Source organism: Thermobia domestica, chromosome 16, assembly GCF_964235325.1.
Source record: "Thermobia domestica chromosome 16, izTheDome1.hap1.1, whole genome shotgun sequence".
Classification (NCBI taxonomy): Eukaryota; Metazoa; Arthropoda; class Insecta; order Zygentoma; family Lepismatidae; genus Thermobia; species Thermobia domestica.
In genome coordinates, this window is record NC_137469.1 from 128,784,314 (window position 1) to 128,810,690 (window position 26,377).

At 35.5% G+C, this 26,377-nt stretch overlaps 1 protein-coding gene across 1 annotated transcript in view; it reads left to right on the forward strand.

The window, feature by feature from the left end:
- Positions 1–26,377, forward strand: part of LOC145673407 (uncharacterized) — a 63,634-nt gene that overhangs the window by 17,937 nt on the left and 19,320 nt on the right. Inside the window, exons 2-6 of the mRNA XM_081743079.1 lie at positions 190–461; positions 4,677–4,861; positions 11,760–12,281; positions 16,262–16,450; positions 17,369–17,560. Of these exons, the coding sequence (XP_081599205.1) occupies positions 190–461; positions 4,677–4,861; positions 11,760–12,281; positions 16,262–16,450; positions 17,369–17,560 (1,360 nt within the window). The remainder of the gene's footprint in view (positions 1–189; positions 462–4,676; positions 4,862–11,759; positions 12,282–16,261; positions 16,451–17,368; positions 17,561–26,377) is intronic.

Below are 26,377 nucleotides of genomic sequence, written 5' to 3' on the forward strand. Positions count from 1 at the left end.
CTGTCCTTCATTTTGAAAAAAAAAAAAAAAACAATGTACTATTATAAGAGCTCCGATTTTCCCAGTTTAGTCAGGTCCATATTAGCTTGGATAATCGTGGCTCTATTGTATTTCTTAGGCAACCTGATAGTAGTTCGGAGATTCACTTGTTACAAAGATACTAAATATTTCTGCCTTTCCTCCCATTAGCATTGAAGATGGAGTGATCCAAGTTGATGTTCTTCAAGAATTAGACAGTGATCATTTGACAGAGTTGAGAAAACGTTTCTTTAATCAACCTGAATGGCAAAGGCGGACCACACCTGATAATGATAGCAAATCTGAAATTGGTTCTGCCCTTTACCCCTTGGAATCGGAAAATCTGCACCGGATATATAATGGCAAATGTGAAGAAGATTGTAGCTGTTGTGGTTATCCGATGACCAGAAGAGATTTTGTTGAGGCCATTGATGATATAATGGGTAAGAAAACGTTTTGTGGTTTAAATATTGGTAGATAGTGAGATCAGAGGTTTCGTAGACACACCATAGACGACTGTTGAAAGTAACGCTTCTGCAAGTGCAGTAGAATATAAAATTTTCCAAAAGGAAGTAATCTTGCACTCTGGGTAATCAGCATGTTTTAATTGTGATATGACCACATCTGAAATGTTTAGATTCACAGGGTTCGTTCACTTTATCAATCTTTGACTATTGAAGTAGTTCTTGATAATCCATGCACATTATTGTGTTCTGTGTACACTCATGTCCAAAATTATTATCGTATGTCTATAAATATGTTGTTGTAGGAATATAATTTGCTAACGAATTCGCCCGGTATTTCTTACAATCTTAGTAAATGTATAATCGGCAAAGAGATGTATATGGCAAATTTTATGTCAAAAGTGCAGTAAATAAGAACAATAAAACGAAAATAAAGCTTTCTTGTCCATTTAGCAACATTTTGTTTCACTCATTCTAATTTTCGTATTTATAATTCTTTTGCTATGAAATTTACCAAAAATATACATTTCCCAATTATACACATAGTATCAGTATTTAAAGTACCCTGCAAAATCATTATCAAATTATATTCTTACAAGAAGACAGTTATAGATATGCGACAATCATTTTGGACATGAGTGTACAAAACTCTAGAGCCCAAGGCATGAATGTGGTACATTAAATAAATACCAAATAAACTGTTGATCTCGCAAACGCATTTTAAAATTAATATTTAATTTCAGCAATGAGGCATTATGAGATATGAATTTACAATTAAAGGATACCCGTTGGTCTAGTTGCTAGCGCGCGCACATTTGTTGAATTGGTTCCCGGGTTCAATTCCATCTTAAACTGTAGGTCGACTTTACGTATGGCCTAAGTGCTGAAAGGGATAGAAACTTCAATCCAACTAATTGAATCCAATATTGGCATGAATATGTATTAAGTAAGTATTAAATATATGTAAAAAAAAAAAAAATAAAAAAAATAAAACTACACTGTTAAGTAGTAGATTGTGTCTATTGTTCTATCGGTGACAGTCTAAGGTCTGACACCCAGTGACTTATATACTCGTAAGACATACTTCTGATAGTGACTATTTATACTATACAACAATTTTAAAAATAATGCCATTAGTTATTGTGTTTTCATTGTTCTTACTATGCATTATGGCCATACCTTGTTAGATGTTTTGTACATAGGAATTTCTCCAAGATGAATTATATCAAGTCCAAACTAAGATCGACTATGCTTCAATAGAGACTCAACTCCATAATGTTGCTTTTTGTTGAAAAGTCGATTTCAGTGAGCATAGATATTGAAGAATTTAAAGTCAATATTCTATTCTGATTCCATTCAACAGAAGAATGTTTTATAAAAGCTCTTGTAATTGATGCCATTGCAAAAAAGTATCCTTGACCCCTTAAAATTCTGACATTTCTTTGATAAATACATTACCCACATACACATGTATCCAAGTATGAAGTTTCTTTAAATATGTACATAAAAGTTTTTATTGCGTACCATGTTAATATTTTTTACTGTCTTATCTTTTCCTAGCCTGCATCCACATTACCAAAATCCTGGTGCCGCCTACGAGTATGAAGTCAGTGTAAATATTGTTGTGCACTGCGCCCACGTGCCATTTCAATCTTGCTCCAGGCAAGTTTGTCTTTCCAAGACACATTGTTATGCTTCCACTTTCCCCCTGTACTTCACGACATTGCTGCTTTTGACTGAATAGCACACAGTCGTTATTCAGTGACTCCATCAGCGAAGAATCAGCAGATGAAGGTGACATATTGTCACAAGCAGATCATGTGCAACCACCCTCAAATACTACTGCACGGAGGCCATGTGTTCTAGGAAAGGACAGTCACAAAATGGTATTGTATACTCTTCAACAAAATTTAAGAAATGAGAATATGTTGACCCATTTGCTATGCGAAAGGAGCAAAAACACTTATAGAATGTTGTAGTTTATTCTTTAGTACCAATATGCTGCAGAGAATAGTTGAATTTACAAATCAATGCATTGAAACACACAGGGGACGCTTATAGTAGAGAAAGGGGTGCCCAAATTATTATATAACAGAAGTAAAGCCCTTCTGGGTCTGTTATACCTTGTGAGAGTACTAAAATCATTCCATCAAAAATTGGACGTTCTCTATGCCAAGTACGGGACTGGAATTGAATTCTTTCCAGCAACAATGCCTCTTAAAAGGCTGAGATTCCGATTGTAAGCTCTTCGTTTTGTTAACAAAGTTAGCAAACGAGAGAACAAAGGTTGAAAAGTTTGTGCCCTTTCGAGATTTTTCTGGAATTCATCCCACACTGCAGAAATTGCTATACCGTAGGGGAATATACCTCAACTAATGAAGTGCTTGAACTTTTCCGAGGATGATGCAGTTTCCAAGTCTACATGAAATGAAAACCAGCTAAGTATAGCTTGCTTTGTGCAATGCAAGAATATTTTATGCTTTCAACATGGAAGTATCATGTATGCCAGCAACCCGACGGATCATATCAAACGGATAACAGACCCTATCAGATTGTATTTAGGCTAGTAGAACCTACAATCGGAAAAGGAAGAAACATCACTATTGAAAACTGCTTTAGTTTCATACCGCTGGCTGTTGCGAAGAGTATAGTAATTCGTTTGATACACTGTAGGTGAAGAGTACAGTAAAAATATGACTCTCCTTTTGTATGTATCAAAGGAAAATCAAGTGATGAATCTCATCTCCTCCATACACTTTTCGGATGATATTGATAAATCTTCCGGAGAAACCAAAAAAGCCTGGAATTTTAATGTTTTAAAATATCACAAAAGGAGGTATAAGTACGCTACACCAAATGAAAGCTACATATTATGTATCTAGGAGAATTAATAAATGACCGTTATCTGTCTTCTTTACTTTGATGAATATAAACACCTACATAATTTTTCATTCCAACACTCAGGGTAACATGGAGAGGGAAGATTTTCAGAAAACTTGAGGCCAGAACCACATGAAAGCAAGAGTAAGCCTGCAATATCTGCTGAGAGAATTAAAATTAGGAACCGGTATTTGAAAGTATGTAGGAATAGCAGATGAGACATTTATTTTGTTTGATCAGTTCCAAAAGCAGGTATACGCCCTTCTGTGTTCATATTGTCACTCAATGGGAGCGTAGTGATTGTTGTTGCGGAGTCTACGAACGACAGTTGGTCATACGAAGCTTTCGAAAACGTTTCACAAAATATAGTTTTACCTTTTTAAACGTTAACATATCAACAGCTAGAAACAACTACAAATATTACAACTTGTTGTCCTTTCAATTTTACGGTAATCTATTGTCTCCATATGTGTATATCTTTAACATAAAACCAAAATATTGTCTCATTTTTCAGTCTTTGTTTACATTATGCAATATATATATACATTACAAAATTCCTTTTTCGGTGTTCATTTTATGCCTTGGGCAGAAGTATCTGTGGTATACGGCTAAGTTAATGCGTCAAAGTACAAATTCCGCACTAGACTCTTACCGAAGTCCGAGGTGGTCTTAAACGCTTAACAAAAGTACTGTACATTATAACAAATCTTCAAGCGCTTTGATACTATTAGTCATACTCCATAAAATACTTCAGCTTAGTTACACTTTCTTATTCTATTTACGCAATATTATTTCGAACTTGTATTTAGGAAAAAAGAAAAAAACATGTATTTAAATTAACTCAGAAGGCTCGATATCCGCTTTAAAGTATATTGAATGTTCTTAAAATTCACTTCGGACTTTCATAAAGCATAACTGAAAGAAAAACTGCCTGGTCCTTAATTGCATTAGCTTCCAAAGCATTCTATGCTGTTCTCAAATGAATCGCTGATTTGAGAAACGTCATAAGTCACCCATATGCTGAAAATAAGTTTACATGTTGCTTCGATTCTTGAAGGATAGCTACATCGTTGGGTTATGATATGTCAGAAGTCATGATAATAGTTCGTGTAATATCGAGCTGCAACAAACGTTTCTGAGTTAAGAAATCTCACAAATCATTGATTTAATGGCATTATTGACTTATGACGTTTCTCAAACCAGTGATTCAAATAGGAATATAATTGGTTAAACGACTATAGGCTATATTCTTACGTCTAAACATAGTTTTGCATTATCATTATTCAAAGACGCAGTAAATATTCTTATTTACAGGTCATAGTAATTACTCAATTAGTGCAGCCAAATTGTATGATGAAATTGATAGAGAAAAGCATGGTGTTATTTGGTGGGAAGAATTTTTGGATGAACTACTCAAACGATTAGGAAGTATTAGTGATCGGGAGGAGCCGGAATTTATTGATCCCAATACAACGTTTCAGAACGTTTCTCATTGTCAGGTAAGTTCAATGTATTATTTCTTGCCAATGTTAGTTGCCGGTTCCTGCTGATGTGATTAGTAAATTGTATGGTAGGTGACGAGTTTTAAACCCTGGATTTTTGGAGTTTAAATTTATGTTCGATTCTACACATCCTAATTAATCTATACACCAAATTTTAATTTGCGTAAGTTAAGGGGTTAAAAATACGAGGATCAAACTTCTTCTGAAAAGATACATAGGTACTTTTAGATCTTTTGATTTTTTTTTTTTTTTTTTTTTTTTGTGTGTGTGTGTGAACTGACAAGTAAACCTTACGTTTGGGTGAATCGAGTTGTTGACTGAGACACATATGAGAAAGTAGTACTAAATGTGGTCAGTATTTCAGTGAAGTTGTAGGTGCGAAGCTCCAGGGGTTTAGGAGATACAGCTACCAGAACATCACATGGAAGTACAGAATAATCTTCATACAGTTGGAGGTAAAAGCTCTGTAAGACCTCTTGTAACGACAAAAGGTGAATAACAAATATATGGGTATATACTAGGACTAGGGGGAAGTCATATAGTAAGTGTATGCCTGACGGCGGCCATCTTGAAATCCGCCATTTTGAATTAAGGTTAAGTTTTTTAAAAAGGAATATGGTCATGTGATACATGATTTAAGGTGCAAATTTAATCAGAAGAACAATGGTCACGTTAATTTTGAGTTACGCACAATTGGTAAAAAGTTACAGGGAAATTAAATATTGTTGCAGCATATGTATTAGTTCTTTACCCCACCTTGTAAATTTTGTTTTAATGATAATAATTAAATAAAAAGCAGGTGGATAAATATTAGGTCTATGGTAAGAGTTGCCTTGATGGCGACCATGTTCAAATCCGCCATTTTGAAACAGACAAAAAATTTTAAACAAAACGCATAACAGTGATACCTTATTAATAGCAAATTTTACCATAACTCCAACGGTATAACCATTTTTGCTTTATCATTAACCAGCACAAAATTAAATAGATCGCTCCTTACGACTACTGCTTTGACGGAATTGTTAACGACAGATGTGTCAAGTGTACCTCGATTGCCTTTGTCAGGTGTGCTCACTGTAAGCAGAGCATTTGTGGAAGTCATGCACTCTTTTCTGAACTACATATTGATTGTACTAATTGAGGACTTTTCTGGAAGAAAGACCCAAGTTCAATTATGACTCAATTCCTCTTTGGTAATTTTTCCTTAAATTAGCAACTTGTTTATGCGATAACAAATGCTGGTTCATGATAAAGCAAAAATGGTTATACCGTTGGATTTATGGTAAAATTTGCTATTAATAAGGTGTCAATGTTATGCGTTTTGTTTAAAACTTTTGTTTGCTTCAAAATGGCGGATTTGAACATGGCCGCCATCAAGGCAACTCTTACCATAGACCTAATATTTATCCACCTGCTTTTTATTTAATTATTATCATTAACACAAAATTTACAAGGTGGGGTAAAGGACTAATACATATGCTGCAACAATATTTAATTTCCCTGTAACTTTTTACCAATTGTGCGTAACTCAAAATTAATATATTTGTTATTCACCTTTTGTCGTTACAAGAGGTCTTACAGAGCTTTTACCTCCAACTGTATGAAGACTATTCTGTACTTCCATGTGATGTTCTGGTAGCTGTATCTCCTAAACCCCTGGCGCTTCGCACCTACAACTTCACTGAAATACTGACCACATTTAGTACTGCTTTCTCATATGTGTCTCAGTCAGCAACTCGATTCACCCAAACGTAAGGTTTACTTGTGAGTAAAGAATCCATTCAAATCAAAACCAAACTTAAGCAATTAAAAAGCCTGAAAGTTCGTATATCTTTGGGAAACTTTGACGTACAATGTTTTAGCTTTAATTTGCGCAAGTTGAAAATTGGTGTGCAGATTAATTAAGACATATAATCGAATGACAGAAAAAACGAACTCAAAAAATCAAAAGACACAAACAGCATCTATATTTTGGCAAAAGTTTGACCATCCATAATTGTTGACCCTTAGTTTGTGCAAATTGAAATTTGGTCTTTAGAGTATAATTTAGACATGCAGAATCGAATAATATCAAATTCGATCTCAAAAGATCAATCAGAAAACTTAAAGCACGTTACCGACCAATTGCGCTCTAATGCAGGATGTATTACAAGAATCTAATTGTAATTTATTCTTGGTCACCAAGGTTTACTAGTTTGTTTTTATACATATTTTGTTGTTTGCTGAAGACAAACATATACATGTACTAACGTGATAAATAAGACATCACAAAGATAAAATATAAAGTTAACCATGCCGTAGAAAACTGTTTTTTAATTCTATCAATAGGTGTTCACAATTCAGTACTTATAAGAAAATTAACGACGTAATATATTTCTTAACAGATTGAATAGGCGAGTAATTCCCAAAGTGGGGAGGAACACCTCGGGAAAGCTTGGAAAACTATCAAGGAGGCACTCGCTACTGAAATAAACTGAACAATGAAAGTACTTTTAATTGCAAAGTTTTTTATTTAATCTTTTTAAAGAAAGAGGTATATATTGTATAAAACACAAACTAAACATAAAGATTTTCTTTTCTCATTGAGATGTGTTAAACAATATTGACCAAACAAATTATTATTATTATTATTATTATTATTATTATTATTATTATTATTATTATTATTATTATTATTATTATTATTATTATTATTATTAAAGCGAAAAGCTGAAAAAGAACTTCCTCAATTGATTATCTGACTTATGGGGCTCTTCACCTAGCAGGGCACTTGGTTAGCCCTACTAAGGCTAATGATCGTCATGCTTTGATAATTATCATAATTGTCAATTATAATAATTGACAGGGCTTGAAAAATCCACTCGTCTGCTCGCCAGTGGCGAGTACTTTTTTTTAACCTTTGGCAAATGAAACCCGATCAATCAGAAGCGTGAATTCAAGAATAAATAGCAGATGCCACTTTTTCATTTGTAAAAAGAAAACATATCAATAAACAAAATAAAAACGTATTGATACGTTTACAGTATCGCAAAGTGATTTTTGTTTATTTGTATAAACATTGTGACTGCAAAATGGTCTGACTATTAGTTTTTTTGGGGGGCGGGGGGCTGGCGAGTACTTGCAAGCAATATTTCTCAAGCCCTGATAATTGATAACTGCGAAAATTATGTTATGAAATACATTGGATACCATAGTTTGAAGCGCGTGTGTTGGCCAGCGAACAATCTGCCATCATTTAGCTAACAGTTTCGACTTCACAGCCCAATATGAAGTTTCCTTCTTTTTTAGGTATTACGTTGCGATTGAGTTGGTTGGTAAATGACCGGCAAACTGGCCAATTGGAACGTACGACCAACGTTGACACTTGGCTTGCAATCGAAAGTTCCTTCTTTTGTTGGGTTACGTTGGCGATTGAGTTGGTTGGAAAACGATCGGTAAAAAGGTCAATTAGAACGTAGGACCAACATTGTCAGTTGACTCGACTTCGCACTCCCAATCGGAAGTTTCCTTCTTTTGTAGGGATTATGTTGACGATTGAGTTAGTTGGCAAATGGTCGGCGAAAAGGTCAATTAGAACGTAGGATCAACGTTGTCAGTTGACTTGGTCTCGTACTCCCAATCGGAAGCTTCCTTCTTTTGTAGTATGAGCTAGTTGGCAAATGATCAGTAAAAAGGCCAATTAGAACGTAGGACCAACGTTGGCACTTGGCTAGCCTACCATTTCCTGTTCTTGAGACTATAGTCTGTGTTATGAGGATGAATACTTTGGCAACATTGGCATGAATTAGAATATCATCTGGTATGTTCGAAATTTTTGGAACAGATTTTTGGAACTTATTGGAGGAGAAAGAAAGGTGGTAATAATTGTCTTAAAATGGCAATATCTCGAAAACCCTCAAGATTATAGAGACATGTAATTTGGTATATTGACTTTTCATTTCAAATAATTAGATATGTCTTTCAGCGTTTTTTGATATTTAACCTATAAGGGAAGCAAAATGGTCAGAAGAAAATAGGCCTAGTAATTACAATTATTATCTTAAGATGTCTATATCTCGGAATCTCTTATGAGGCTACTTTACTAAAAATAATGTAAATTTTACCATTTTTCTTTTGCTTGTTTATTCATAAGTAAATGAAATGAAATGCAACTTACCACAATCATAGATAAAGCTATTCTACACAGTGTGACGATGTGCAGGTCTCCTTTTGATTACTTAGCTCGTTTTATTCCACATACAGATGAGATCTGCTAGCGCTATAAGTTAGCGGGTGTCACAAAAGTGGATTAAACTAGGGGAAATGACAACATAAATTTTAAAATATTTAGTTTATTACAAACTAATTTTGTATTATACAACAACATTTATTTGAATTATTCAACAAAAGTGATCTGATATCTGCTTGTTCATTGATAGTTAAGTACATTAATATAGATTGATTATCTGGTTGGACATTCAAGTATTTAAGTTATTAGAGATGGAAGATGAAATACGAATATGCGACTTTCAGTTCTCAATCTTGAAAGTTTTACAATAGGCTGATAAATCATTTTATAGCACCGCATGATATCTCTTTACTTGAAACTAATATAGCAACAAGTGCTTGTACATACCTTGTATTAAAAGTCTTCTAACACTTTGCAACTTGGCGTCCCGAATGTCAGAATTTCGATGCTCCTGATCTCTGCGTCTCTGGGCGCCCGAATCAATCATTGAGACCTTGAGGTCTCTTTTTATTATTTTACGAGGGACACACCCAATCCTCATATCAGTCAGCATATCCTATTCGTCAGATTCACAAATATGGAAACTTGTTGCTCTTTTGCATTCTGATTGGCTATTAGCAAGGAACCGCACCCACATTACATAGCGTGATTCTGTACACACATGGACAGCGTGACTGTTACCGCCGGAAGATTTCAATGACAGGATTTCTAAACTTATTCACATCTATCTATGACTTGTCCATAGATTCTTAACTATTAACCAAAATTTCCGCAAATGTGGGGTCACGTTGTCAAAATCGTGATGGTTTATCCTGTTAGTAACCAAGCATAACCTTAAACAAGTAAACATCCTACGAATTTGCGCAGTAAAGCAACCACAGTCACCTTCGAGGTTTTGCGTATTTCCTTTCTCTGTTGCTAGCTTGTGACAAGCTAAAGAGAAAACTGTCTTGTAAAATGCACATTAATCCAAAATAGCCTTTTTTTAAATAAAGAGCAATGTAACCATATTTTTGAATCCAGCGTCACAACAGTAAATATGAATCTGAGGAATTTTTTGTGTTCCCATCCATAGAAATTACAGTGTTGTCAAAATAACAACTCCCCTAAAAGCTAAGTTAAGGCAGCGACTAGAGGAACGAACTCAATTGCATTTGATTACGTATCATGTTGTTTTGATTTCTTGTGAACTACTTTTTAAATACTAGTTTTATTTAGTTTGTAATAAACAAAATAGTTTTAACATACCGGTACAGTTATTAAAACTAAATAATAACGTTATTTAAAAAGCAATTCACAGGAAACCAAAACAACATGATACTTAAGCAAATGCAGTTGAGTTCGTTCCTCTAGTCGCTGCCTCAGCTTAGATTTTGGGGAGTTGCTATTCTGGCTACACTGTAATTTCTATGGATGGCAACACTGAAAATTCTTCAGGTTCGTATTTTCTGTTGTAGAATAACATGATCTATGATTGTAGTAAGTTGCATTTCATTATCTCCTTTCACTTATGAATCAACAAACAAAAGAAAAATGGTAAATTTTGTTTAAAATAATGAGAGATATGTTTCACCGCTTAAGGGAAGAAAAAAGATGTGGTTACAATTGTTATAATTAAATTACCATATCTCGAAATTCCTTAAGGTTAGAGGCATGAAAGTTGATATTTAGGCTTTTAATTTAAAATAATTGAAGACATGTTTTACCCTTTTTAGATGTCTTCCTTAGAAGGGAAGAAGAAAAGGGTGGATATTGTAATTGTTAATATAACATGACCATATTTCGAAATCTCTTAAGAGTATAGCGATGCTAATTAAAGATGCTTCAGCATTTCTCTGTGTTTTGCGTTAGAAGGAATGAAAAAAGTTGGGGGTTGCAATTGTTATGATATGACCGTATCTCGAAATTCCTTAAGATGACAGATGTGTTAGAGTATGAGAAATGGGAGGTCATAGGCCAAGCAAATGTGTGAGTCTAGGGGCGAAGTTCCCAGCTAGTCGCAGTCTGGTATGTCAATACCTCAAAATTCCTTATGAGTAGAGACATGTTAATTAAAGATGTGTTTCAGTGTTTTTTTATGTTTCCCTTAGTAGGAAAGAAACAAGACAAAGAAAAAGGTTGGAAGCATTGTTATAATAACATGGTCATCTCCCCAATTCACGTAAGATTAGAGATAAATAAGAGGCCGTAGGCTGAGCAAACGCTGGAGTCTGGGAGCGAAGGGTGGTCTAGGTGAAGGGTGGTTGTAATATACAACTCTATAGCGGTTTTCGAGCCGCAGAGACTATATGCACATAACGGCATTGTATACCATACATTTCACAATCCATAATGTATACATGGAGCTAATATAGATATATCATCTTTAACTTTCTGATACAACTTGTCCGTAACTACCTGCATAATAATTTAATTCATATATTGTGTTGAAAGTGTCATTATAGTAGAGTTTTTTAATGCATATCATTATTTGTCATTATCGTTGATATGATCAAATTGTTACTGTGGTAATATGTTTTATTGCACTAAAACACTTGATTGTGAGATAAACGATGACATTGGAATTGATGTGTTTTGGTTATTCTTGTGTGTGGTTTTGGAGTGTAATAGTCCATTGTATGTTGCTATTCCATTGTAATTAACTTATCATTCTTTTGTTAATTTCAGAGACAAACAATTACCAAAATAATATCTCTAAGATCTGAAGGTATCTTTTCATACACTGTTGTCTCAAAGTACGGCAAAATCGGTGTTTATAATGATATTCTACAGCTTCAGTCCACTTACGAAATCAATGAGGAAAAGGATGAAGGCCTAATGAGGCCTAAGGAGTCCCCAGTCATTCCTTATGTCACAGACGCAGTATACATGCCAAATGCAAAGTCTTTGGTGTATACAACATCCGACAGACGATTGCACGTTTACGAAATCAAAGGTTTTTCTCACACACCAATATATCTTGTGGAAAAGCTTAAGAACATGAGCACATGTATAACATACGCAATGGATTTGGATAGCCAATACTTAGGAAACTGTATAGATGATACTGAAGAAAGTACTTCTGTTAAGAAATCGTTGCTTTTCATAGGTGACGACTGTGGAGATATCATTACGCTATGTTTCCATCGTCCAAAACTGTCACTCTTTGAAAAAAATGATTCTCAAAAGGTCACTACTGTATATTGGTCGGTAAGTACAGCACATGTTATTGTAGGGTAAGATAAATAAAATATAGTGTATTATACTACTATTTTTCTTGTTTTGTAAATCTAAGGTACAGAAAACTTTCAAGTACAAGCTTTTAATTTAGTATGTGTGTATGATACATATAACAGCATAACTGATTTTATAATTATATTGTCAAGCAGAACTCAATACATAATATCGTACTAGTATTGGGGTAGTGTGTATTCATTTCAGGACAAGAATATGTGGATAAATAATTAAATTTGCCTGTATTTTCCAATTCCTTCTACCTGAGCTTTATCAATTTTTCATTCTTTGTAGTTACACAGAGAAAAAAGACGTATGTGACTTACATAGAAACGTAGGTTACATGCGTAAATCCTGTAGCTATTGGAATTAACGTACAACCGTATGTAACACCCTCCAGCAAACGTATAACTGACAACGTATGTTTTATAATGTTTTTAATGTTTTATAATGTAAGTATTCCGAATAAACGTACTTCCCGTACGAAAGAAATAACTGGATGTAGACAGTCAGATATCACTTGTACAGCTGGACGTATATAACATATAGCTGACGTATGTAATATACGGACAAACATCCTGGAGCAGCATGATGTAACATATCTGAACGGGCAAAAGACAGTAAGTGTATAGGATATAGATAACGTAGCACTGTACGGATTTCTATAGTAAACATATGGATTCCGTATATTTGTACAATATACCGCAGGATAACGGATTTTTCTCAGTGTAGATTAGAGATTAGCCCCGTTTTCAACACCGAGGCTATATGAGGCGTGGTCCTATTTCTACTATTTAAGGTGGAATTCAACCAACCATAATCCGTTGAAGTGCGCATGACGTATTTCCGCCAGCATTATCTATGTTGTTTGTATCCATGGATTCCAAAGACATGAACTGCATCCAGATGTGGAGCTTACAATGTTTATGTTTTGCATTGAGTCATAAATATCATAATCGAAAAGATAATTGCAAATTTAATTATTTTTTTTTTCTGAAAGAAGGGATTTTAAAGAGCAAATACATCAAAGATAAGCAAAATACAGAAAAGTATTTACGGGAAAATGAAGTCAAGACTAGGATGGCCACATTTTTTCGAAAAATACTTCTTCCAAATATGGCTTTTTCGAAAAACGAAAAATGAAATTTCCGAAAATCGAAAAACAGATTTTTCAAAAAAAAAAGGCCATCCCTAGTCAAGACATACGTCAGCCTATGATTTCTTCAACTAGGAGAGCGACCGTTTAGAACCGAACATGTCACATTTGTAACCGTGCCCTTAGGTTGACACCGGAAGCAGGATTAGGTTGAAAAATTAGATTTTTGTGCTTTCGGCATCTATGCCCATGTTAGCCCATCACGAACAAAGAATGACTTCCTTCGGCAATCACATTACCTGGGAAATTTAGGAATAAGAAAGGAATGGGGAAGGAAGGAAACAGCCTGAGAACATCATGTGAGGTACCATCCCGCCATTTGCCTAGTGTGAATGAAGAAAACCTCTGGCTGGCTGGCCTGAAAAAGTTTTTCCATTTTTTCCACCGGGATCGAACCCGAGACCAGGCAGCGGAAGTGAAGAAATCACTTGATCCATCCATAGCCACCAGACCAGAGATGGTCAATTGCCATGCTGCTATGGTCAAAGTTGTCATAAATATCAGAATCAAAATATGTAATTATTTGAGCTTCCTTCTTATAATCTGCTCAATTTTTCACTAATATTGAATATAATAATCTTTCGGAGACACGGTGGCTCAGTGGTAGATTGCTAATATCTGGTGTGTGCGGTCTCTGGTTCGATTCCTGGCCAAGTAAGCTTGTGGCGAACAACATCATGGGTTTTCTCGGGGTACTCCCGTTTCCTCCCACTTTCTCATTCCACCAATTTTTCCATCGTCATTCATTTGCTTTAATCATCGTCTCCCTTAACCTAAAGGACACAGGGGAGACCGGGGTATTCACGAACACTTAAGCTTTGATTAGAAATAACTTTTGTTTTTAGAGATAAAATTAAGATTTCTTCTGTATAGAAAACTTGGAGTTTTCCCTGTTTACTAAAGTGCAGAGGAAAGTCAAAAGTAACATTTTTCAACAAATCAGTGAGATGTTTTAAAAAATGTACTTATGTTCGGGATTGCCCCAGTGGTCGGAGTAATCCCGAACATATTGTTTCCTTTAAACTATCCTTTACAAAAGAAGCCAAATGCATTAAAATTATACCGTAATTTAGTATTTAGATCAGTAATAAGAATTATACAGGGTGGCCCAAAAGTAGGTATACAGTACCGTACTGCATTTTATATCATTTCTTATTGTTATCCATCAGGTAGACTTAGTTTCTTTATTATTTGTTCTTTACAAACATATCTCAAATTAATGAGAAACATGATCAGTCCTCTCATCTTTGAAACTATTACAAATGAAAGCTAATAGGTAATAAGCTAAACAAAATGCACTCTTATGAAACAAATTCAGAAATAACGGTGTATTAAGTAAAATATTCAGTAAAATGAAAACATTATTTGCAATTGTAGACATCACAGATATACGAATTAATGTTTTGCTTCCAAGGACAGTACTCTTTATTAGTTCAATGTTCAAATGCGGTTAATAGGCTGAACAAAAATGGCTAACTGTTAATAGAGGCTAGACGCTAATAGGCTAAATATATTTGTAAAATCACTCTGTGAATCACACATAGGAAAAAATTACAGCCTATGATGAAGGATCAGATATCTAAACCCAAAACAATTTCTTAACTTATTACTTACTTTTCCATTAAAAAAAAGCTATTTATTTATTTTTTTAATAATTTATTTCACATCATGGGGCAATTCCGAATACTCCGGGGTAATGGCGAACATTCTGTCCGGCATTTCCCCATGAGATGCCATTTTATTGTTAAAGTTGATACTAATTGTTGACTCCACACAGGCTAGTAAGATTACATAGAACTAATGCTCAAATATAGGGAAATATATAGTCTTATCTGTAACAATATAGATAAGATAAGAGCCAACTTACTTGCCAAAATTGTTGAATCAACGTTACAAGCGGATTGACAAAAACAACAAAACTTCTTTTTCCTGGCAATCCACTCAACTGACTCTTACCAAATTTATGCTACACTTTTCCAGGTCTCTCCGCTAGCATGCAACAAAATCGTCTGTTTTCTAACAAGCTTCCTTGGGCTTAATTTTAGGTGTTCGGTATTACCCCAGTGTTCGCGAATACCCCGGTTCCTTCTAATCGTGGACGTTAAAATCAAAGATTACATTTCATTTCATAATAATCTTTCAGACATATAAGTCTTCCTTCTGTTGAAACCTCAAAAGAGAGATCATATAGAAATTAAAATATTTAGGGAAAATATCAAATACAGTGTATGAAATTATTTTGCTATATCGTATGCTGGATTTGAAGACAATTTTAATCATCCTCAAATCTACACTTATTTCCATACGAGCAGTTTCGCTGCTTCTCTTCTCACGATGACAACTTTTAATTATTATTTATTAAATTAGTGAAATTGTCGTAACTGGTAATGGCAAGAAGCACTTATATACCCTTGTATACTCATCGTTAAGAATAAATGGGCCGTTAAGAATATATGTAGCCAATTAAGCTACATTCATTTACTTTGAAATTTCTGTATTCGAAGACCATGGTTGCATGTTTTAAATGTGAAAAAAGAAACTAAGAATAAGTCTTTGATGCAATTCTATCTTGAATATAAGGGCGCAGAGTTTCTGAAAGAAAGGTATTTTCACATATTTTATATATAATTTACGTAATTTGGTCATTTAATTTTATTAAAGAGGAACTATTCATATTCTTTAAAGCAATAGATGAGGAATTGCTAGAGATTGGTGTCCAAAAGTTATAGACAAATATTCTTGTTGACATTTACCAAATACTCAGCAATTTAACTAACAAACAATTTTGAATTCATTACAGGAGCTGGATAAACATAAGGAATTTGTAGTGGCAATGATTGACAAGAAAGTCCACAATGATTCTGTGTTACAGCTTATGTATAATTCTACCAATAATACTCTCATTTCATGCAGCAGAGATCCTTCAGCTACCGTAGTCATTCGTCATGTCGCTAGGAAGAGAACGCCATACATCTTCAAATTAGCTAGAGTACGTATAACTCTAATTATTTGATAGTTCAGTCTTTCTATTTCTTTTCTAACATGTTCTGTTAGTCATTTTTTCTTTTATCATATTCGATGGTAATACTCGTTCATGTTTTCTTACATTTACGTTTACTTTTTGTCAAGTTGTATTAACACGATTTCTATTATCTTGTTACTTTTCTAGACATTAACCCTTTATGGACACAAAAAATGTACACCTTAAAAGCTATTCAAGCCTATGATTAGGTATTGGATGCATGTGCGCCGACTACGTGGGTACTCCGGGGCTCCGGCACTCACAAGACTTTTAGTTTGGACCCGGGTTTGAACCCGTTTCTCTTGCGTTTAAACCAGTCGTGTTACCGACTGAGCTAGGGCAGCCCCAACTTATCCTTATAGTACCAGTATTTTATTTACTTTATCATAGCAGAACCCCGTGTAACAGTGTTCATAAAAGATTTTAATTTTAAAAAATCAATCAAATATAGAGCCTTTTCTGAAAACATATTGGCTAACACGTCCCGCCGTTGATATACACCCACATAAATTTTGGAAAGTCGGCACCGTTGATTGGATGACATTTGACAAATTAAATGTAAATGAGGCATATAAACCACACCGTTCATGTATTCTGTTTATATACCGTACTCGTCAATAACAGAGCGATCAGCTTCGTGTTTATATGCCATGCCCTTGTCTAAATAATTAAAATTATATCGTAACTATAAATAAAAAGATAACAGTTATTACTGTTTTCTAATCACACAACACCCACCCATGCTATTTCGTAAGGTATTACAAATTACCGATATTTTTTGTTATAGAATAGAAATGAAATTTCGAAGCCAAAATACTAAGTTTCAAATTATTGTCTAGTTTAGGTTTTTGTAATTCAATAATAATGTGTGGTCTGTATTTTCAGGGCGTGACCTGTTTCGACTTAGATTTGAAACGGAGACTCTTAATCTCAGGCAGTGGAGATTGTGTTGTGAGAGTCTGGAATTCAGTAGTTACAAAGAAACCCATTGCTTCATTGTTTGGACACAAGATGGCTATAGTTGACATTAAAGTTTTCGAGGACATGTACTCAGTTTTGAGCTACTCTAGAGATGGAGTAAGTACACTACTAATTTATTGCCTTACATAGAGCCTGTCTATCTCAGGTATGCACTCGGAAAATATGCGAAACATACTTCGGCTCTATCCCCGCCATCCTCTGATGGAGAAAGCCTTGCTTTTGGTTAGGGAAAAGAAGTGAATGACTTCAGCTCTGTTGCCAATTTGTCATTCAGTCGTTTGATTTCGACGAGTGAAGATCGTAGGCTACTTACAATGGGTAACAAAGTAGAACACAGCGAAGTCTGTGAAATAATTCATTTCGGCAACGCTTTCGCGTCCAAGAATTGAAAAATCTCGCAACCTGTCTCTTCTCTTTCGAGGGAGATACGGGAAAACACACATCGACAGCAGCGCCAGAAATGGCACACCTGAAATAGAAAGGGTCTACTCTGTTCACAGTTTATTGCTATTCGGCACCCAGTGACCTGTTTGACCTTAAGCTTTCGGATGAGTTTCGTTTATAAAAACTTACCTCTTATATCCATAAGAACTTCAGAGTGACTTCGTCCTTAACTATCAAACCCCTCCCAACCAGCAGCACCATGTCATGTTTTGATTTGGGTGGGTTAAAGGAGATCAAATCTCTCTCATATAACTAGAATTTCCCATTTTAAATCACCAGGGCCTATATCTGAATTATACTCATCAGGTGAAGGTGTATACTGATAATGTAAATCTGATAGAGTATGATATGAGGGCAATAGAAAGAAATGCAGAGTTTCATTGAACACCTGCAAGGATGTGGATTTAGAAGTAAATGCAGAGAAAACTAAGTATATGGATATGTTAAAATATGAAATAATATTTTCGACAAAGTGGACACTTTCAAATATCTAGGTTCAATATTAGCACACCAAAACCATTAACACGAATAATTTAAATATCGATTGGAAACAAAGAATACATGTTATTATTCTCTCTCCAAACTCTTTTGTATTCGCGAATTTTGTCAAAGAATTTGAAGTTTAAAATATGTTCAATTATAGTTGTTATGTTCTGTGTTTGTGAAACATGGTGGCTTACATTGAGAAAAGAGTGCAGATTGAAAATATCTCAGAGTGAAATCCTGGTGAGAATATTCGGACCCAAGAGGGACGGAAATGAGGAATGTCTGGACAAAACATTGTTGGAGTCATCAAGTTTAGGAGACTCAGATAGGCAGGTCATGTAGCCAGAAAGGAAGAAAGTAGAAATACTTTCAAAATTTTCACTGGAAACCTCATTCGAAAGAGACTATTTGGAAGATCTAAGTGCAGATGGGAGGACAATGTAAGATGGATCTCATATAAATAGGAATACAAAATAGAAACTGAATCCAGTTCGCTAAGGACAGAAGTCAATGGAGATTTTGTGAATAGGACATTCAACTTCTGAGCTCCATAGACCATATAGCTAGTTGGTTAATTGTGATACTATTATAATATCAGAGGGGCAATTACCCTCTTCCTCAAGCTCCAAATGTCGCCCCTACTCAAAGTTCAAAGCAGTAACAAGGCCTCCTGTCAGCCTACACAAGTCTCTACTCAGAAGATACAATATTGTTTTTTTTATGAACACCATGTCTTATATACGAGGAACATTTTCAAAACGACTGGAAAATGTCTTATTTTCTTCAATATCACATTGCTGATAAGATAAGTAATAGTTCCATGAATAAACATCTTGTGACACGTTTGTTGATCAAAGTTAGTCAGTGCTATAATTTAGCTTCTCTTGTAGTATAGAGCTACTTTCTATAAGGCCTGTTCAAGCTCTAAGGTCTCCTAATTTTTTTCAGGTACTGTGAGCAGATGAGACGATACCGTACACTTTAAAATACACGGACACACTTTGGGAAAGTGGAATAGAGAACGGTGCACCATGTAGCGCTCGTAATTCCTACAAACACTGCTAGAATAAGCATCTTTTCGAAGCTACAAATAGCAATGTTTGATGTGTGCTTATCCGTTTTCTCCACCCCTTTATATTTATCGAGAACTCAATGAGTCATATGGTAAGGTGTAATGGGTGTGAAAAATGTACGCTCGAGAACGAAGTTAAAAGAATCTCGGACATACTGTGATAACGAATCCAAGCAGCCTCGATCACGGACAAGCTGGTCCAACAACACGATGACGGTAATGGATGAAGTTGTTATGGAAGACCGCCGATTACGTTTGGGTGATATCGCCTATAGACTTAGCATCTTCATGGAAACAGCGTGAAGATCTGAAATTGCGAGAAGTTTCTTCAAGATGAGCTCCCCGAATATTGACCCTTGAACAAGACTGTGCAGGTAGCAATACGTCAAACAAACTTAAGATGTGATGACGCGATAAGTGGTACTTTCTTTCTGTCAACTATAACAAAAGGTGAGAATTGTATACCACTTCTCAACCCAGAAACGAAACGTTGGTCATCAGAAGCACACAGACTCCCCATCCACCAAAAAAAAAAAAAAAAAAAAAAAAAAAAATCAGGATACCGCTATTGCTCAGAAATTGGTGGTGACCATATTTGGGGACAATTTGAAGGCGTAATCTTTGCTTATTCTGTTCCAGAGAGCCTACATTTATATTGCGAACATGTTTTGAAGATGAAAGTCATTCCAGAATCACAAGTAAATTGTTCCAGAAAGATTGCTCACGTACTTTTCCATCATCATAGTGTTTCTGCTCATTGGGGGATCTCTACTTAGAATTTTCTTAGTAACGACAACTTAAAAGTGGAGTCTCATGCTACTAACTCACCACCTCTCACTCCTAGAAGACAATGAAAGACGTTCATTTTTCAGTCCGGCCATTCTGGCATAAGGGATTTTTCAATAGTTATAACTCACCTCTAAAGAAACTTTCTTGGCGGCCATGGACTAATAGCATCAACGTTGGGGAAAATCTGTACTTCTAAAGTGAGATTACGTTGAGAAGTGACACAAACTTAAACTTCTTGAGGTAAGTAGTTTATAAAATAAAGAGGCTTTAGAACTTGAATGCCCTCATAGGCAGTAAGTTTAAATATATGAAAAAAAAACTGTTAATTTTTAAAGAAACGTTATTTGCTTTCCGTGGGAAGAAGACGTTGAAACATTTGAATTCGTTGAACGACTGGAAGAAGCGTTTGATGGATCTATAGGATTCAAAAGTACGATGCGTCATTGTTGCGTTAATTTAAATCTGGTAGAACAACAACTCTAAAAGTGAATCCCTGTAGTGGACCCCCAAACACAGTTATAAATGACTTCAATATCGCAGCTGGGAATAACCTTTTGGATAAAGACAGTTATTCGAGAGATTTTTGAGAGTATATCTGCTCACAAACTGAGGAATCATGTGATTCTGCACGATCATTTGGAAGTGAGTAGGGGTTCATCTCCCTACATAACCTGTCTGTTGGGACCGGAGAAGTAATTACACAGATCCGCTAATTAACATCAAATTTAAGAGTGGTAGCTCTTTATGGAAATGTACAACTTGTTCAAGCATCGAAATTATAACTGACGAAATATCGATCCCATTAGTGAAACCGTGAATCAGAAGTCAGGCTAAAGAGTGCCTTAGATCCTGAATTCCTCTGGTGATAAAGTAATGATTACAGAATACAATACTCTCGGATTGTGGTGAGGTAATTTTGAAAGATTTTCCACGAAAGGGAACTACAATTAACGAAAAATATTAATCTATCTTTTTGTCCGAACCACTGCGTCAAGTGCTTATGAATGCTAATATAGGAAGATTCACCTTTTCAGTATCCAACGTCTTGTTCCTTATAGTCTCCTTCTCCAACTCCCTCTGGATTCATCTTTCAGTTGACATCTGCTTGGACAAGCACATGGTTACAAACAGATAAGGCCCCGTGGAGACTATTCGCGTTTTTATATCATGTCAAAATCTGCTCTGGACCACAAAATAATCTACACTGAGAAAAAATGTAGGTGGCGTACTTAAAAAGGTAGGTTACATGCGTTATTCCTGTAGTTTTTGGACTTAACGTACAGCAGACGTATAACCCCGAAAACTCATGTTTTGTAATACTTTCCGTATACGTGTTCCATACGCACGTTGTTTGAAAGCAACACCGACAACGTTTGGGAGGTGATTCCTGATACCAAGATAAGGCAAAAAGTACAGACCAACCTGGGTGCACAAATGCTTCATTTCGGAGTTATAGGCTGCCTTAAAATACGAAAAAATGAACTTTAAAGGCCCATAGCTCCAAAACTATGGGACCTATCGTAATCGCGTTAAGACTTCACTTAGGAACTAGTATGTACGCTATCCAAAAGTGCATGTTTCGGAATTCTAAGGTACTCACACAACAATTTTTTCACAGGGAGTTTGGCTACGGGCACATAATTTGAAGTACTCACCAACTGCGTCTATAAAAATTGTTGCGGAAGTACCGCAGGATTCTGAAACTTAGATATTTGGATAGGGCACATATTATTCCTAAGTGAAGTCTTGGCCCGATTACGGTAGGTCATATAGCTTTGAAGCTATGGACCTTTAAATGTAATTTTTTTATGGTTTCGGCAGCGTATAACTCCAAAAGGAAACATTTGTGCACCAAGGTTGGTCTATACTTTTTGTCTTTTCTTGGTGTAAGGTATCGCCTCCCAAACGTTGTCGGTGTTGTTTTGAAACACCCTGTACACGTACTTTCCGTATAAAACAATATAGGCAGTTAGGATCTCACATACAAGTGGACGTATATAACATATAACTGAGGAATGTAACAAGTATATGCATGTGATATACGGAAAACTGTTAATTTCAGACTTCCTGCAACGGCATGATGTAACATCTAAGGGCAGTGCCTCTGTAGCAGAGATGTTCACCCTCGCGAGGGTGGCCCTCTCGAGGGCATCCTCACCCTCAAGTTCCCTCGCCCACAGTGACGCGAGGGCGAGGGAGCGCGAGGTCGAGGACAAGTTTTGGCCGCGAGGGCGAGGGTGAGGGTGCGCGAGGGCGAGGAAAAGCTTCGACGAAGAGGGTGAGGGTGCGCGAGGGCGAGGACAAGTTTCGGCAGCGAGGGCGAGGGTGCGCGAGGGCGAGGACAAGCTTCAATGGCGGGAGTGAGGGTGCGCGAGGTCGAGGAAAAGCTTCGACGAAGATGGCGAGGGTGCGCGAGGGAGAGGACAAGTTTCGGCAGCGAGGGCGATGGTGCGCGAGGGCGAGGACAGTAGATTCGTATACAGTTATCGACATTCATAAATATTCATGAGTGTGTACTTTTCTGACATGGTAGCACTTGGTAATGCACGTTTTAAAAAAATGGATACACCCTTTTTCCCCGCATACTAATGACACATAATGTATGCAGGTGCGGCCGGAGGTAACATGACATATAATAAATGGTTTCCGGTCAAAAGAAATGTTAATTGGACAAGCAGAATACAGAAAAAACCTTTTCGGAAATAAAATATGCAGATCACACACGTAGAACAAGGTAATTCATTAATATTCAGCACATGTAACGCGACAGCTGCTGCTGGAGAACATTCTAGAAATTTGGATCGTTGGTATGAGTGAAAGAAAGCACTAGAAGCTTCCAGAGCTTTTTTCTAAGCTTATTATTGTTGGAATAGGGGAAAGAACACACTCGAACCTTCTGGAAAGATTTAAGGGCATATAAATGCTGATGCATTTGCATGATGTGTACATTTAGAAAGAAGAGGGCACCAAGAACATCAAGTGTTAACTTTGGGAAGAAGATATTTTACTACTAGGAGAGATTGGAAGATTGGTAAGTAATAACGTTGTAGTTTTCTTGTATTATACTTGTTCATTTTTATATGGGAAAGGGACATATTGTAATTGTTTGGAGTATAAGGGGACGGAACTGTTTGGTTTTATCGGGAATTGATTGCGGATTTTCCGGTATTGAAAAAATGATATGACTCGGTGTACTTTTATGGAATTATAACTTGACTAAGATATAGTATAATGTAATATGGAGGGTAGAGGGAATCATCATTAATGATTGCACCGGGAATCGAACCAGAGCTTTTCCACGTGAAAAGCCGTACGACAAACATTTTGCTTAGCAGATGTTGTTACTTATATGTAGCTATGAATTGTGTAAGACATAACAGGTATATAAAAATATATTGTACAGAAAGTTAGCAGAATGCGCCCCGGGACTCGAATTACTATTCTCCCACGTGGAGAACCGTACGACAAACATTTTGCTTGCAGTGCGAACTTGTTACTTATATATAGTTATGAATTGTGTAAGACATAACAGGTATATATGAATTATATTGTACAGGAAGTTAGCAGAATGCGCCCCCGGGAATCGAATGAGTATTCTCCCAGGTGGAGAACCGTACGCTAAATTTTATGCTTGCAGTGTGAACTTGTTACTTATATATAGCTATGAATTGTGTAAGACGTATAACTGGTATTTAGAAAGTATATGGTAAAAATTATTATTATTATTATTGTAAACTGTTGTGTTTTGTTGTCATAAACGCTAGTGTAACAATGAGGTTATATGGCGACAGAACGTTTAACGTTACCGCAGATTGAACTTAAGGGTTTTTCATGTTGAAAGCTAATGCAATAAAAAGAGACCCGAGATTGTTTGAACATATTACCCAGGACGAAATGTAGTAGTGAAGTTGAAAGGGAACTTATATTTTGTAATTGGAAGTCGTAATACATCAAATAACTAATTCTTAATTTCTTTTATTGTTTTAGGTGGTGAAGGAAATAAAAAATCTTAATAGAAACACTGGAGAACAAACCTTATTTTCCTGAATTGTTTGCTGTTGAAATATAGAGGTGCTTTTAGTGAAAAGGAGTTATAGATTGCTTTTAAAGCATGGATTCAATGAAACCGTTGGATCTTAGTACAAGAGGTGAAAGTGATCTCGCAGAATCATCATTTTTGCCGGGAACAGAGGTTTTATCCCAACCGCTGGTGATCCCGCACTTTCCGCCATTGGAAACAGAAGTTACCCCGGCCAACTTGGATGTATTACCGGGAACAGAATTTTCATCCCAACCGGTGGTGAGCCCGCAATCTCCGCCACTGGAAACAGAAGTTACCCCGGCCAACTTTGATGTATTGACGTTTTTATCGGGGACATCCCAACCGGTGGTGAGCCCACAATCTCCGCCACTGGAAACAGAAGTTTTTCCGTTACTTGATGTTGAAAACGAAATAGAAGAATATCCCCCTACACCTTCACCAACAGCGAGTAATTCCCCGGTGCAGAATTGGGAGTTGGAAGAATTTTTGAAGTTACCATGTGAGTGTACTGTGGAACGTACATCATTGGATTGTATAAAAGAGTGTATAATATATTGGAAACCAGACGATATTTGTATTTGTATTGCATGCGGTTTTTTGGAAGGTGGACAGTTAAAGCATGATTGTTTGATGTTGGATACGGAATGTCTTGAACGGAAAGCTATAGAAACCATAACAAAAGTTGAGGTTCGTAAAGAATTATTATCAATTTACAGAAAAAAGCATGGACATTTGTTTTTGATTACATGGAACTTTATTGAACGTTTCCGAGATCTTGTGTGTGACTTTGAATACAGGCCCACTCTATTAAAAATTTTACTAGAAAAAGATTTTGGGAAATATAGTGATATGGTGTAAAAAATGTACAAAAGTACGATAAAAGTAAGCTTAGTGTGAGTAAAAGATTTTATATTGAAGTAGAGTGTAGAATATATTGCCAATAACAATAAGACAATTATATATTTTTGCATTTATGTATTTTATTATAATGGAATATAAGTTTATGGAGTATATTTGGAAAATAATAGAACATACATCATGATGTTATATTAACGAATTATTTCTTGGAAAAGATTTATTTTGTATTGCCTTGAAACATATTATTAAACAGAGAATTCGAATAAAATATTATTTGATTGTAATATAAGACACAGAATGCATAGAACACTTTATTAAATGTAAGGGAAAAAATGTGTTTTACACATGCGCAGAAGCTTTTATTGTAGGTATATAAATAGATGTATCACACTTGAAAAAAGTATTTATGTGTTTTGTTTTTGCTGAAGAGCAGACAAATGAGTAACATGGAGACTGTTTATGTTTCACCTAGAGAAAAAGAAATTCAGCGTGAAAACGAAAAACCTATACTGTTAATTCACCCGTCTGACCCCGATTTGCCAGATGAATTACGTGATAAAGTGAGAATCATATATCCATCACAAGAAATAGAAGAAGTGTATTATTTTAGACGCTATAATAGATATAATGATGAAATACTCCCGGAAAGTGATGATGATGACAGTGTTTTAAATATTAACTGTTTTGAACTGGAAGCTAATGACTGTGAGTGTACTAGTGAAACTATTAGTGATACATGTGTTATACAATTATTTAATGAGTACACACCAAATTCTGTATTATTATGTAAAGCATGTGTTGAACATAATGAAAATGAAAAAGATCACAACTGTTTGCTGCAGTATGATTACGAATTATTACAAAAGGTGTGGACGATCTTAATTAAACGTGAAATGAGAGAGAAAATCTATAAACTTTATTTAAAGAAACATTTTAAAGGTTATAATATTAAGAACACTTATACTTTGGAGAAAAAATTTAATCTGGTATATGAATACATTACAGAGTGTGATTGTTATATCAAAGAAATAGTAGAAATGTTTTTAGAGAAAGATAAACAATTATTTAATTCTGTAAATGAACACTGAGACACTGTAGCATATGCATTTGATTGTGTATGAATAGAAGAACATATTTAACCTCATATATATATATTAGGGCTAAATACTTTGATGTAAGTTGAGAAATTACAAATTGTTACAGAGAATTGAACTGTTATCTA